The sequence below is a fragment of the Geotrypetes seraphini genome, chromosome 5 (genome assembly GCF_902459505.1).
Source record: "Geotrypetes seraphini chromosome 5, aGeoSer1.1, whole genome shotgun sequence".
NCBI lineage: Eukaryota > Metazoa > Chordata > Amphibia > Gymnophiona > Dermophiidae > Geotrypetes > Geotrypetes seraphini.
Window position 1 is genome coordinate 98,631,777 of NC_047088.1, and position 15,328 is coordinate 98,647,104.

Here is a 15,328-nt window from a genome sequence, read left to right on the forward strand (position 1 = left end):
TTCTTCTTTCTGCATGCTAACCATCCATCTGCCATCTCTGTCCTCCCCTTCCGTTTCCCTTCCCCCCCCCCCAGGAGGTCTGGCATTTTTCCTTTTTTTCGTCTCCCTCCACAGATCCACCTTTTCTTAACTACCCTTTCATCCGGCATCTCTCCCTCCTTCCCCACCACCACAGGGTCCACCATCTCTCCCTTTCTTTTCCCAACTACCCTCCTATCCAGTATCTCTATCCCCCCCTCCACACCATCCCTTGTGTCCAACTTCTCTCCCTTTCTGTTCCTTCCCTCCCTAAATCCCATGGCAAAATAACCCTTAGCATTTAGGAAGTTGGTTGTTTGGGCTGAGAACTTTTCCGCACCTCCACATATTAACATAGTAACATAGTAACATAGTAGATGACGGCAGATAAAGACCCGAATGGTCCATCTAGTCTGCCCAACCTGATTCAATTTAAATTTTAAATTTTTTCTTCTTAGCTATTTCTGGGCAAGTATCCAAAGCTTTACCCTGTACTGTGCTTGGGTTCCAACTGCTGAAATCTCTGTTAAGACTTACTCCAGCCCATCTACACCCTCTCAGCCATTGAAGCCCTCCCCAGCCCATCCTCCACCAAACGGCCATATACAGACACAGACCGTGCAAGTCTGCCCAGTACTGGCCTTAGTTCAATATTTAATCTTATTTTCTGATTCTAGATCCTTTGTGTTCATCCCACGCTTCTTTGAACTCCGTCACTGTTTTCCTCTCCACCACCTCTCTCGGGAGCGCATTCCAGGCATCCACCACCCTCTCCGTAAAGTAGAATTTCCTAACATTGCCTTTGAATCTACCACCCCTCAACCTCAAATTATGTCCTCTGGTTTTACCATTTTCCTTTCTCTGGAAAAGATTTTGTTCTACGTTAATACCCTTCAAGTATTTGAACGTCTGAATCATATCTCCCTTGTCTCTCCTTTCCTCTAGGGTATACATATTCAGGGCTTCCAGTCTCTCCTCATACGTCTTCTGGCGCAAGCCTCCTATCATTTTCGTCGCCCTCCTCAAGTCTTCTTACGTCTTTCGCCAGATATGGTCTCCAAAATTGAACACAATACTCCAAGTGGGGCCTTACCAATGACCTGTACAGGGGCATCAACACCTTCTTCCTTCTACTGACTACGCCTCTCTTTATACAGACAAGCATCCTTCTGGCAGCAGCCACTGCCTTGTCACACTGTTTTTTCACCTTTAGATCTTCGGACACTATCACCCCAAGGTCCCTCTTAACCCTTTTTATGAAAAGATTCACCCAAGGCAGTATACAATTATTCACAAAATATGTGCTAATGTGTATATGTTACTTAATCCTCTATTGCCTCAGGTCAGACTTAGATTGTGAGCCTTCCAGGGACAGAGAAATACCTATTATTCCTAAATGTAACTCTCCTTGAGCTACAACTGAAAACACGCATGAGCTAAATCCAAAATCCAATTCCTTCCCTTCTCTGCCTTCACATTCTGTTATACAGTGAGATGAGCTTTAAGAAGATGTTGAAGACTCATTTCTTTGTTAAAGCTTTTTTTTGAGTAATGGTTCAGGGTAAAGTGTTTAATGAGGTCAGTAGGATGACTGGGTTGAGAGCTTAGGAGTTTTATGTATTACGTATGTAGGTGATCCAGTTGTGGAGCAGTCTATTATATCTGTTAAAGTTTTTGTTAAATTATGATTGTTTTAGATGTAATCCGCTTAGGTTTGAAGCGGAATACAGTCAAACCTCGGTTTACGAGTAACGCGGTTTGCGAGTGTTTTGCAAGACAAGCAAAACACTCGAGCAAACTGTAACTCGCAAACTGAGCATTGACTCGATTTGCGAGCCCCCACCCGACCCGACCCAACCGTGGGAACTGGCAGTATTGCTCCCCCTGAGGCCACCGGCACTGCTCCCTCCCTTCACGATCGTCTCCTCCCCATCTACTGACCGGCCATGTCCTTACCCGTGTGGCGCTTGAGTTAGAAATGGCCTGCTGCCGGTCTGCTGCTGAGCCTTGAGCATCTGTGCATGCTCAAGGCCTTCTGGATCTCACCCTCACCGAGATTCTCATGAGACTACTAGGCTACTTCTATACTCCCCTTTGGTAACACACATACAAATTGTCAACCCAGTAAAATATTGTTCAATCTTGAGAGAGAGAGAGAATTCTGTGACAAAAAAAGGGGATAGATAACGTGACCATTTATTTTTTTCCTCAAAATGGGACAGGACCCCCGGATCCTTCCCAGATCCTCCGGATCCCATTAAATATAGTGCAAAATATAGACAGCAGATATAAATTCTCAAAAGTGACACATTTTGATCACTAAATTTAAAATAAAATAATTTTTTCCTACCTTTTTGTTGTCTGGTGAGTCTATAGTTGCCTTCCTTCTGACTGTGCATCTGTTCTCTCTCTCCCTGTCCCCCCTCTTTCTTTCTTTCTCTCTCCCTTTCTTTCAAACCACAAATCTCTCCCCTGTTGCATCTTTGAAGAATGTTAAGCCTAGAGCAGGGCTGCCGCTGGCATTTAGGGCCATATTTCCTATTTGCAGGGGTTTGGGCACTTCCCGCAACTCCTCTAGGCTGCGGCTGTAGCAGTAGATCTCGTCGGGCACAGCCTGCAGGGAACAGTGCCACTTGTCCACCGACTCCACATGCTGGTTGCAGCACCAGAGGGGGATGCACATGAGCATGGCGAGGGCCGCCGCCACTGAAGCCCGGGCTGCTCACATCCAACACGCAGACGGGGGTGGGGGGGGCCTCCTTACACCACGGCAGAATGTCAGCGAGCGAATCCATCAACTACAACGCGCGATGAAGCGGTGAAAGGTTAAGTCAAAAGGGCCAGAAATATCCGACGCTGCACACAGCCACCAGTGCAACAGCAAAAGCGTTCCTTGCTGTAACCAGTGCATGAGCCGAGGTCCCCAGGGCGCTCAGCACTCCCCGCACATTCTCTCTCGGCACTCACTGCCAGCCGTTCGCACCAGTAGGGAGAAATCCCGGGCTCCTTTTGGGCATCCCTGCACATTGTCCCCAAGCCGAAAGAGAGCAACTAGAGTCTAGTTGCTCTCTTTCTGAAAACGGGACATTTCAGCATCCCGAAGCTCTGCTTGGGGACAACGGGACAGGGTACCTAAAAATGGGACGGTCCTGTTCAAAACGGGACGTATGGTAACATTAGGGATAGAGGATAAGGAAGTTTTTAGGAGATAAAAGAAAGATGTCTTGAAGAGGAAGAGATGGATGTTTGGGTGACATCTAGAGGCTGAGTGGAGCAATGATAGTGAGATACAAAGATGGGACAGATGGGTGAAATAGATAAAAGTCATAGGAGAAAAGAAAGGAGAACTAAAAGGGAAGGGGTGATGGAAAAAACAAGAGACAGAGTAGAGTAACAGAAAGACATGACATGGAAAATTGGATGTCAGAAATATGGTGAAGAAGAAATGGAGAAAGAGGTAAAACCATATTGAAAGAAAAGAGACCAGGAAGAGGATTACAAAAATCAAAAGCAAAGGAGAACGCTTTGGTCTTGATATTCAAAAAGGTTAGGTAAAACCCTGCTGAGTTGGCCATTCCCAGATATTCAGTGGCACTTAACTGAACAGTGCTGCTTAATATCCCTTCTGACCGCTACAGCAGTAACAGGCTAGGTATGGGGCAGTTCAGGAAGGAGTGGAGGGTGAGCAGGGACAGAGCCAGCACTTAACCTGTTACTAGTGATATTCAGTCTGCTAACTGGTTAAGTGAGTGTATAAAGTTAGACTAGCAAAAAGGCCATCTTAACTTTGGGCTCCTTTTACAAAGTCATGGTAGAGGTTTCTACCACGGGCCAGCGAGTTAAATGCTCCAGCGCTCATACGAATTCTATGAGTGTCAAAGCATTTACATCATCGGTCCATGGTAGAAACCTCTACTGCAACTTTATAAAAGCCAGCGTTTACCTGCCAAGCTAACTACATACCAGCAAGAATATTAGCCGGTACATAGGTTGGGGTACATTTTCAATAGTGTGTCTGTGTCTGACTTTGGATGTATTCCACAAGATGTCCAAATGTTAGGGCGGGAAAGCATCCATTTATTGAAACCTCTAGATGTTCAAAAATTTTTTAATGACCTATTTAGATGTCTTGGCCCCTAGGCTGTCTAACTTTTTTGGCCATTTTTGTAATAAAAAATGTCCATGTTCAAAACATCCAAATCAAGCCCATTTGGATGTGGGAGGGGCTAGCATCTTAATGGACTGGTCATGCAGACATCCCAACAGGGCAGTGAGGCACCTTAGGGAGCCCTGCTGTGAACTTCACATAAAGACTGCCAGTTACATATTTCACCAGAACCCCCTTTTAGTGTATGGTGAGCCCTCCAAAACTCCCCCAAAACCTGGTATACCAACCTGTCCACCACCCCAATAGTCCTTATGGCTGCAGGTGTCACCTATATGGCAGTACAGTAGATTTTGGGTGGGTTTTGGTGGGCTTATACTTTCTACTATAAATGTAGCAGGTAGAGTGGCTTATGGGCCTGGATCCTCCTTTCAAAACTGGCCCACCCAACAGGCTACTTAAGACACCTATGTGCTGCTCTACTAGGCTTTCCCATACCGGGTGGGAGGCGAGAGGGCCAAATGGTCATCTCTCCAGTGATAATCTGGTCAGTCTGGTTACTTGTTTGGCCCTCATTTGCTTTTAAAACAGGTTTAACTCAGAATGTCTACTGGCGCCCTGTACATCTTGAAAAATCTTTGATTATCCCTGCAAGACATCCCAGTGCTAATCCTGCCCAAATCCTGCCCAAAGCAAGTTTCTTACACGCCCCTTAACATTTAAGTTTCAAGTTTCAAGTTTATTCCGTTTTTGATGAATCGCCTATAACAGGTTCTAGGCGATGTACATATTACAATTTAGATAGAAGAAACTTACAAAATAAATTCAAATTTCAAATTTAAAACAATACATACATGAGTTTGAGGAATGGGGATAAAAGTTACAATATTTAGGTATAGTTAAAAAAGGAAAAAACAATAGGAAGGGTATTATAAAACCAAAGCACCATGTAAGAGATAAATTTTAAAATATTTGAGAAAGGGAAAGAAAGAAAAAGAAAAAAAAATATTTTAAAAATCGTAGGCATCTTTAAATAAATATGTCTTTAAAAGTATTTTAAATTTTACTATATCTAATTCCAATCGAATATACTGAGGTAAAGTATTCCACCATTGAGGGCCCATAACTGTAAAAATATCTAATCTTCTAGTCCCAATAATCTTTAATTTAGACATCCTGGAGGGTAAATGCCCTGCAATTCATCTAAAAAATTAAGTTTTGAAAATTGGCACTTGGACTTTTTTGGCGATTAAAACATCCAAGCGCCAGTTTATGCCATTCTTTGAACATTTTTCTGTTTTGAAAATGAGCCCCTTAACATCTGGTTGCCACAATAACCCGGACATTTAATGCTAGAGGCTGGACCTGCCCCAGCATTGAATATTGTGGGTTAACTCAGCCCAAGGCTGTGGGCAGCTTCCAAGCTGCAGGCTGAATATCAAGCAGTATAAAAAAAAATAATAATAATGACAGAAAACAAACGCAGAAGAATGAATTTTCAGTGTAAATACTAGATTCCCTTATCTGCCTTCACCACTTGTACCACAGTTCAAAATTTGGGCTGTATAGTGTACTAGAATAGTAAGGGATATTGCAAGACAGGACTGAGATGCATTGGTAGAGCTCTCTCTATAAGAGGGAGAATGCTCAATGCCATAATCATAAGGACTACTAACGGCTCCTTTTATCAAGCCACGCTAGCAGGGTTAACGCGTGCGACTTTTCATCACGCGCTAACCCCTGTGCTGGCCTAAAAACTATCGCCTGCTCAAGAGGAGGCGGTAGCGGCTAGCGGTTTAACGCACGCAATTACGTGCATTAAACCGCTAGCGTGGCTTGATAAAAGGAGCCCTATAGTGCAGTATTTAGCCTCCTTGTTTCCATCACTTACCTATAAAATCATTGGATTTGCCAATGTCATAGTCCCAGACTGTAACCTCCAGGCTCTTCTGGGAAAGGTCCTTCTGTTCAATTTCATAGAAAAATTCCTGAAAAATAAAAGAATAAATACAGTGACTAGCCTTGCCTATCTGTTAGAGGATTAACAGGTGAAATGTTAATTTGATATAGATTATGTAATTTGGTGCCTGCCTGTCAATGCTGTTTCCTCTGGCATGTGAATAAGACTTAAGAAAAGTGATTTTATGGTTGTCTGAACATTTCTCTGAAAATCCTGAATTTCTGTTAAAGGATTAAGGAGTGAAATATTTCTCACTGTTGCTACACCTTAACTGCCTATCTCATTTTCTGTAAGGTTACCCACTTGAAGAAAGTGGTACCTATCCTCAACTTATCTCCATCTATTAATCAATTTTTGATAAATTTTACCCATTAATCCTGCCAAAGACTTGTTTGTCTGTCTTGACTAGATTGTAAGTTCTATAGAGTAATGATTGTCTCTTTCTGTAACACATACATACACACATATATTATATATTTATATTTATTTAAAAAGCTTACAGCCCACCTAAAACCTATATATCTAGTTCTCTGGTTATTAACTACTATATCACCTGTATTCTCCTTCGTTTCTGCATATCTCCTGTATTCTCTTTTGTCTCTGCATCTTTCTTCTCTGTATTTCTCCTGATTTCTTAATTTTAATTACTCCACCTTGCCCTGTGTTTCTTTCCTCTCCCAGCTCCCATTTCTTACCTCATTAAACTCAGGGTTCAAAGTTTTCTTCTTTACTGAAGTTTTATGCTTTGATTTCTTTTCTATGTCTGGCTTCAGGTACCTGAAATGAAAGTAATACTGTCAAAGTATTGATGCTGTCTCAAGATAAAGATTCTCTGAAACTAATGCAATTAATGTTGTCCCCAGAGTAATATTTGTCAAGCATTAATACTGTCAAATGAACAATACTCTTAGGAAATTAATATTTCTCCAAAGACAAGCTGGATTGCAAGTCCTCACACCATAGGTGACATCACAGATGGAGCCTTTACAGGAAGCTATTCCAACAGAGATATTAAAGCTTTTGAGCTCATTCATTGCACACGAGTGCCATTTCCCACCTGCCACTATCGCACAGGGACATCTCTTCATCTTTCTGCACAGCTGGTTGGTTGTGAATCACCAGAGCGCACGTCAGATTTTCAGCTGTTATTCTAAATTTTGTAAGTTCTTCTACTTCAGCGTCTTAGATTTTCAGCTGTTTTAAAGATGCTTTTATTTTTTGCACTTGGCCTGGTGCAGGCCTCAGGTACTCGGTTGGAATTTTCTTCAGAATGGAGTTGTTTGATTTTGCTTCAGCTATTTTTCTGGATAACATGTCCCAGAGAAAAGCCCCCAGTGGCTTTAAGAAGTGCACCAGGACTATATTCTAATAACTGGTGGCTGCAATGCCTAGGACTGAACCATGAAATCTCTTGCTGTAAATTATCTTCACAGATGTCAAAAAGAGGTCTTTGTGGTCGGGAGAATCAGTGCAAACAAAGTTTTGGTGCCGATAAGTGTGGTCCATGTACTTCAGCTTCAGAAGTATTGGTCTTCGTTGGTCCCAGAGCCACATTGGATGCTAGGATTGTATAAACAGGTTTATTTATTTGATAACCTGCCGTTTCATTATACATGGAAGTATATAAGCAGTGTACAATATATAAAAACAGATTAGAAGAAAAGAATGACATCAATTAATAGTAAAGATCCACCCCAAAAGCACACCCAAAAGAATTCCAAAATAGATAAAGACATCCTCATTATACAAAAACTCTGAGAGTATATTGATCATTCTTGACACTGGGCATCCATAGAGGCCATCAGAACCAGTTATCCTCCAAATCTTACCCAAAGAAGCGGAAAGTTTCCCTTGACTTCATCAATACTAATGACTTGAGATGCTGAATACAAGAAAAGCACAAAAGGCCAGGTAATCCTACTTTAATGATGAACCTGACATGAGCTGTGTTACGGTGTCTCCGCTTGCGTCATGGGTCAGAAAGTCTTGTAATTCAGTATAAAAGATTTTTTTTTTTAAACTGAAAACCCAATGAAAAACTTTGCCTAAGCTAGTGGGAAAAAACCCACACTCAGACTAACAGTTGATCTGGTGCCACAGAGAGCTATGCTACACACAGAGGGGCATTTTTGATAGGGCATCTAAGTCTGAGTTTGGATGTTTTGGGAAAGATGTCCAGAAATCCAGTAGAAAAAAAGTCCATTCTCAAAACAGCAAGACGTCTATCTTTTTTTTTTTTAATGACCCATGTAGACATTTTGGTCTTTAGTATGTCTATCTTTTCTGGCCATTTTCAAATATAAAGACATCCACATGAAAAATGTCAACTTTCTTAGCAAACTGTTCACAGACAGCTGAGCATTCTTGAGCACAGCAGAAGGGCACTCTAAGAATTACTGCCATATTAAATAATGTCATATTAAAAGTCCCAAGTACAGATGTCACTATAACTTGTTTATATTGTATGGTGATCCCTCCAAAATCCACCCAAAATTATCTGTGCCCACCTGTACACCACAACAATAGCCCTTATGCCTGCAGATGTCAGCTTTATCTAGGTACAGTAGGTTTTAGTGAGCTCCCTATACAATATAGTGACATCTGCCTGGGACTTTTAATGTGATGAGTCTCTACAGTAACCCTTAGAGAGCCCCTCTGCTCTGCTGTGGAGACGTAGGAGGGAGTGCTGAAAAGTTTTCAGCCCAATTTCTTAAATCTGACATTATTTAGAGGATAAATTTAGTTTTGCAAAGTGCCAATTTGCAAACTCTTTTTCAGCTACAGTGACAAAATAACATCAGATTTAGGAAGTTGGTTGGGCTGAGAACTTTTCAGCATCCCCTCGTATGTGAGCCATGTGAATCTGTCATACAGGCTGGAAAATACTGGTGGTTTTTTTTCCACATCTTTGGGTGGTAGGAGGGAGTTGGTGACTACTGGGGGAGTAAGAAGTAAGGGGGGGGAGGGTCATGCCTTAATCCCTCTAGTGGTCATCTGGTCATTGGGCACCTTTTTTGCATTTAGTTGCTTTTAAAATAGATCTAACTCCAAACGTCTAAAAAAAGCCCAGGACATTTTGTTAAAGATTTGATTATGCCTGATGAGTGTCCAAGTCCTAAGCCTGAACTGAGCCTACCCAAAACAAGCCTCTAACATGCCCCCTTAGGATTTGGACACATTGGAAACAAAATGACGCCTAGAAAGTCTATTTTGAGAATGCCCACTTGGACATTTTGACTAGTAAGACATCCAAGTGCTGGTTTATGCTGTCTTTTGAATGTCTGTCTTTTTTGAAAATGAGCCCTTTAGGTTCTGCTGTGCAATTCATAAAAATAAAATTCCACGTGTTTTTCTTCTGTTCCTTTGTGGTTTGTACTTTTGTAGGGTCATGAAATAGTTAACTGTTGTTTAAAATATTGCTCTGGCCTACATAGCTGAAAACAGTGTACAATCTACTGACCTCATCTGCCTAAAATGTATGTCCCTACCTTACCACATTGTAAGCTAAATAGATAAGAGTTTGAGCCATGATGTACCCTGCCCTTCTGTACATGTAAAATTTAGACCTGTAAGATTTAGATAAGCAGAGAAATTAGCTAGTTTCCTATAGGACTATAAGTTGTATCCCTGAAACTATCATAAGTGCTGGCTTAGGACCAATAATAATTGTAGAAAAGTTATAGAAGTAACAAATGAAAATTGTAGTGAAAAGGGCATAAAAGTCCATGCATTTCCTGATTCTAACACTCTAGTAGGCAGGCTGTTAACTGCACTAGAGTCCGGTATGCTGTAATAAACCTCTTGTACTTTCTTCATGCCTCTGACTTTGTGTGTCCAAGTGACCTTTCACTTTTAATCCCTTTTCTTTTCTATGGTTTGAGATGCTGAATGCCAGGCAGAAGCCAGTGCACATTGACATCACACCTCCTCGGATTATAACTCTAAGGGAACAAAAAAAGTTCCAGAAATACTACTCTATGATTACTATTACTGTGTTCAGAATAAAGGGCTCAGTATTAACTCATACTGACACAGGAATCAGTGGTGTAGCCCCATCTAGTGAACCTGGCAAAGAACCACAGGGAGGTGTGCTAGAGGGGCCATCTATCCCTGGGTCATAGTAGCATGATAAAGCAATTGCAGACCGTACAAAACACGGCCCTCAGACTGATCTATTCACTTTGCAAATATGATCACATCACCACTGCATACCTAGACACACTCTGGCTCCCAATTCAAGCATGAATATTATTCAGATTTTACTGTCTTATTTAGAGCCCTAAATGGCACTATCCCTACCTACCTGAGCAATCACCTTATCCGGAACAACTCAACCAGGCCAAGAAGCACTCAGACTCCATTTACTCACTCCCCAATCAAAGGCACACAGCGCAAGAAGATGTACGATGATCTACCACCAACTCGGCAAAACTAGATCACCACCTCTCCTACTTACTGATAACAACGCCTGATTACAAAACCCTCCAAAGGGAAATAAAGACCCTGCTATTCAGGAAATTTGACAAGACAAACTAAAGCCGTACCTAATTATCCCTGCTCGTGTAAATTTCTGAATAAGTCAGTCTTGTGATTAGAACCTGATCCTGTAATTCTCTTGGAAATGTCCAGCTTACCCTTTTGTAATCTACCTAGAACTGCAAGGTTAAGGTAGAATAAAAGTCACTAATGTAATGTAGTGTTTACTTACTCACAGTGTTGCCGTGCTGCCTCCGTTCCCATCTTTCAGTGTCCTGATGTGGCTGGGCAGCAGGAGAATCACTTAGGCACCTCCTTTCCTGCTGCTGCAAAGCCAAATCTTGTAGTAAGCTTTGTGAGTTCTTGCAGATCTTACTCTGAGACTTGGCACCACAAAAGTGGAAGAGAAGGTGCTTAAATGCTTCTCCTGCCAGTAGTAGCATCAGGGGACTGAAAGTTATAATGAATGCAGAAACAGTAATTGGGTACAAGCTGTGATGCTTCTGTGTTGGCATGTATGTGTGGAAAAGTGCTGTATTTATTCCATATTCTCTTTCCTCACTGATCACCGGAGATGAATTCAGAAGCAAGAAGGGAGAGAGACAGGGTACTGTGGTTTGTTGTCAAAGGCAGCAAAGTGAAAAAAGCCTAATTTGATCGAAAATTGCCCATTTGCCAACACTGCTGAATTTTCAGTCTTATCTGGCAATGTCAATCTCATAAGATCGGTACTAGAGTGCAGGTATGGGTGTTATGCCATAGTTGCATATTAACATTTTGGCACATTGCAAAGGAAAGTGGCAGAAAAGTTGGTCAGGTAAAGGCCTGGGTTGTTCTCATCCCACCCAAGGAATGATGGAATTGGTGACTGCACAGCAACACTAAGTACAATTAGGGGCATTTTCAAAACATAAATGTCCAAAAATTGGCAATTGAATGCACTTCTCTGCAAAACATCCAAGTGCCGATAATCGAAACAAAGAACTTAGGATGTTTTGCAGGATGTCCACCCTCCAAAATGTCAAACTCAGGGGTATGTTTGAGGCGTGTTTTGTGCGGGATATGGATGGGGCTGTGGGTAGGGTTAGACTTGGGCATTTTGCAGCAATAACTGAACCTTTTGCAGAATGTCCTAGATCACATGTGTCAAACACAAGGCCTGTAGGCCGAATCCGGCTCGCCTGGTCGTTTTATGTGGCCCGTGGCCCGATGAACCCCTTGTTACCTTGTGGCTGGCTCCCTCCTCCTAACAGCCATAGTGTGCCCGGAGCCGCATGCAGTGGCTCCTTGCGCGTCCCACACCTCATCCAGAAGCATTCCTTCTGACGTTGCAACATCAGAGAGAAGGCTTCCGGTTCAGGAGCAGGATGCACGAGGAGCCACTGCATGCGGCTCCATGCACACTACAGCTGTAAGGAGGAAGGAGCCGGCCACAAGATAACACCGGGGGACATCGGACTGCGGGACGCATAAAATGGCCAGGTTGGAGCCGGCCAGAAAGTTATACACCCGCTGGAGGGAGGCACAGCAATGTAGGGGGAATGATTTTATTTTCAAGTTAGTGTTTGAATTATGTCAATTTTGAGCATTTTAATCTGCTATCTATCTTTTGCACTGCTCAGGAAAAAATACATTTGTTTCTTTTTATCTGGGTGTACTGCATGCAGAATCTTGAATCTTAGGGTGTTGTTTTAAAATATATTAGTACTTTTAGTTTTTGGTCCCATATTTGCATAGAGATTATCTGTGTTCTGATAGGAATGAATGTTGAGAAGCATACAGTGTGTTTTGTGTAGTTTAATTTTGTGGTTAACCTTTATCATTATGTGTTAATAAGATTATATTGTTTGTGTATATATGAAAAATGAAAGGAAAAAATGGTGTTATAATTAGTATTATTATGGGGGTGGGGTCTGGGGTGGAGATTGGGCGGGGTCTGGCCCGCGACTTAGCCTGTGTTTTGGATTTTGGCCCTTTAATGTGATTGAGTTTGACACCCCTGTCCTAGATGGAACTTAGACATTCCAAGCTGGACCTTTGACCTAAGGGCTGCCGCGTGAGCGGAATGCTGGGCACGATGGACAATTCTTATGTTCTTCTTATGGACCTGTTTTAGAAGCATCTAAGTGCCATAAAGGTACCCAAAATGGCCAGATGACCACTGGAGGATTAATTAATGACCCCCCAACACTCCCAGTGGTCACTGATATCCTCCAACCCCTCCCCCCCCCCCCCACACACACACAAACAATATGAATAAAACAGTACATACCTATCTGTAAAACAGCAGCATTTGGCATGGGAAAGGTTAGTAGAGCATCACACAGGTGTCTTAAGTAGCTGGTGGGTGGGCTAATGAGCCATAGAGAGGAGGACCCAGGCCTATAAGACACTCTAACCACTACATTTATGGTATCCTATGAGAGCACTTACACATGTAAATGACTAAAATACTGTCATTTATACATCTTCTTGCTGCTTACAACTTGGTAGACTTACCAAAGAGGATCATTCTATAAAGGAATACCTATTTTTAGGTGCTAAGCTAAGAGTGAACCTATTTGAAGCCTATTCTATAGAGAAAAGTAAGCTAAGACCCTCATCCATACCCTTATCACCTCTCGACTAGAGGTGATAAGGGTATGGTTTTCACTGGCCTTCTGCTAAACCATCTCTCCCCCCCCTCAATCTGTTCAGAACTCTACTGAAAACCTCATATTCTGTCCATGTCGCTATGCCCACATTACCCGTCTTCTCAAGTCACTTCAATGGCTCCCTATCCATTGCCGAATTCAGTACAAACTCCTCTTACTGACCTACAAGCGTATTTGATCCGCAGCTCCTCAGTATCTCTTCTCTCATCTCTCCTCACACTCACCCTGGGCACTCCACTCATCAGAAAAGTCTCTCTTATCTGTTCTCCTCTATAGCTAACTCCACTCTGTCTCTTTATGCTTGGAACAAACTGCCTGACTCAATATGTCAGGCTCTATCTCTACCAGTATTCAAATCCAGACTCAATGAATTCCAAACTCCAACCCACTTTCTAAACACCAATATCTGTCTTATCATTCTCTCTGTAACCCCCTCCCCCTACCCACCTGAATACAGTGTATTGATGCACCTTCTTTTCCAGTTTATCTGCTTTTGACTAAATTGTAAGCACTTTTGAGTGAGGACTGTCTCGTCTGTGTTTTTATATACAGTGCTGCATATGTCTAGTAGTGTTATAGTAATTAGTAGTAGAAGTAGTAAGTATATACTATTTTTCATAGAAAATCAGTGTAACAGGTCAAATAATTATATTTTAGGCATGGGTGCTGACATCAACCATACAGCTGGTGTAAATGCTAGTATGTAGATTGTTAAAGAACTTCAACAGTTTAATCTATGCATGTCAATGTGCACACTGCCTATGCTCTGCCCAAACTCCACCTAAGTGAATGCTTACCTAAAAAATACATGCCATTTATATAAATAGCATGTGTCTAAATCTAAGCAACTCCTTATAGAATTACCCCCTTATGCTGGTGTAGAGTTGCAGTAGTCAAGACTTGATGTTTCTTGCATGAATCAGAATATGTTGAGCTGAGGCATCCAAAAAATGATAAAGGAAATAAAATTGACATAGGTGCAGAAAAAGCTGTCCTAATATAACACTACATAAAGAAGTTCACCAGTGGAAGTGAAGGGCTATGAATAGCAGGAGAAATTAGCATCTGCTAATAATCCAGGAGGCAACATTCTTTGCTCAAATTCAAATTAAGATGGTGACTCTTGAGCCAGGAGGAAAATGCTTTAAGACAGTAAATCAAGGGAGTAAAATCAGCAGAGCAGAGATCCTTATATGGAACCAGAAGAATGTCGTCTGCATAATAAAATCTGCTGACACCCAAGACCTAGTCAGAGTCAGCAGGGGACTAAAGAAGGCAGTAAATAGGAGGGTAGCAAACACTGAACCTTGGGGAGTACCACAGGGTAAGGGATGCAAGACTGAAGCAGAACAGCCAGAAGAGACCTGAAAGGAGTAAACCAGGAGAGAAGGAGGTGTTGATTTACTAGAACAAAAGCAGAAAAAAGATCTCACGATACTGCCAAAGTATCCTTTTCAGTATCAAGAAAACTATGATCCTTACTAAGGAAGGCAGCCAAGATGGTCTCAGTACTGTGGCCTGGTATAAAACCAGCCTGACACAGGCAAAGAGAATTATGAATGTGGTTCCACAGCCGTGAAAAGCACCCCCCCCCCCAACACTTTCTTAGTCAGCTTGGCAGATATGGTAGATTTGATATTGGATGATAATTTTTAGCAGTGGTGGAGTCAAGATTCGTGTTCTTCAGAATGTGATGAACAAATGGCCAGTTTCTACAGATCAGGAACAGTGTCAGAGAACAAACTATGACTGATGATCTCAAGGAATAGAAACATAGAAATAGACGGCAGATAATGGCCACGGCCCATCCAGTCTGCCCACCCTAATGACCCTCCCCTACCTTTGCCTTGTGAATAGATCACATGTGTCAATCCCATTTGGCCTTAAAATCAAGCACGCTGCTGGCCTCAATCACCTCCAGTGGAAGACTATTCCAGCGATCAACCACCCTTTCAGTGAAAAAGAATTTCCTGGTGTCACCTCGTAGTTTCCTGCCCCTGATTTTCCACGAATGCCCTCTTGTTGCCGCGGGTCCCTTGAAAAAGAAGATATCTTCCTCCGCCTTGATGCGGCCCGTGAGATTCTTGAACGTCTCGATCATGTCCCCCCTCTCTC

General features: G+C 42.2%; 1 protein-coding gene across 4 annotated transcripts in view; it reads right to left on the reverse strand.

Annotated features, from left to right (window-relative positions):
• DOC2A (double C2 domain alpha) overlaps positions 1-15,328 on the reverse strand; it is a 180,049-nt gene that overhangs the window by 12,210 nt on the left and 152,511 nt on the right. For all 4 annotated transcript variants that reach the window (XM_033945556.1, XM_033945554.1, XM_033945555.1 and 1 more), the window contains 2 exons: positions 6,779-6,860; positions 6,015-6,111 (listed from right to left, as the gene is read on the reverse strand). In XM_033945556.1, coding sequence (XP_033801447.1) covers positions 6,015-6,111; positions 6,779-6,860 — 179 coding nt within the window. The remainder of the gene's footprint in view (positions 1-6,014; positions 6,112-6,778; positions 6,861-15,328) is intronic.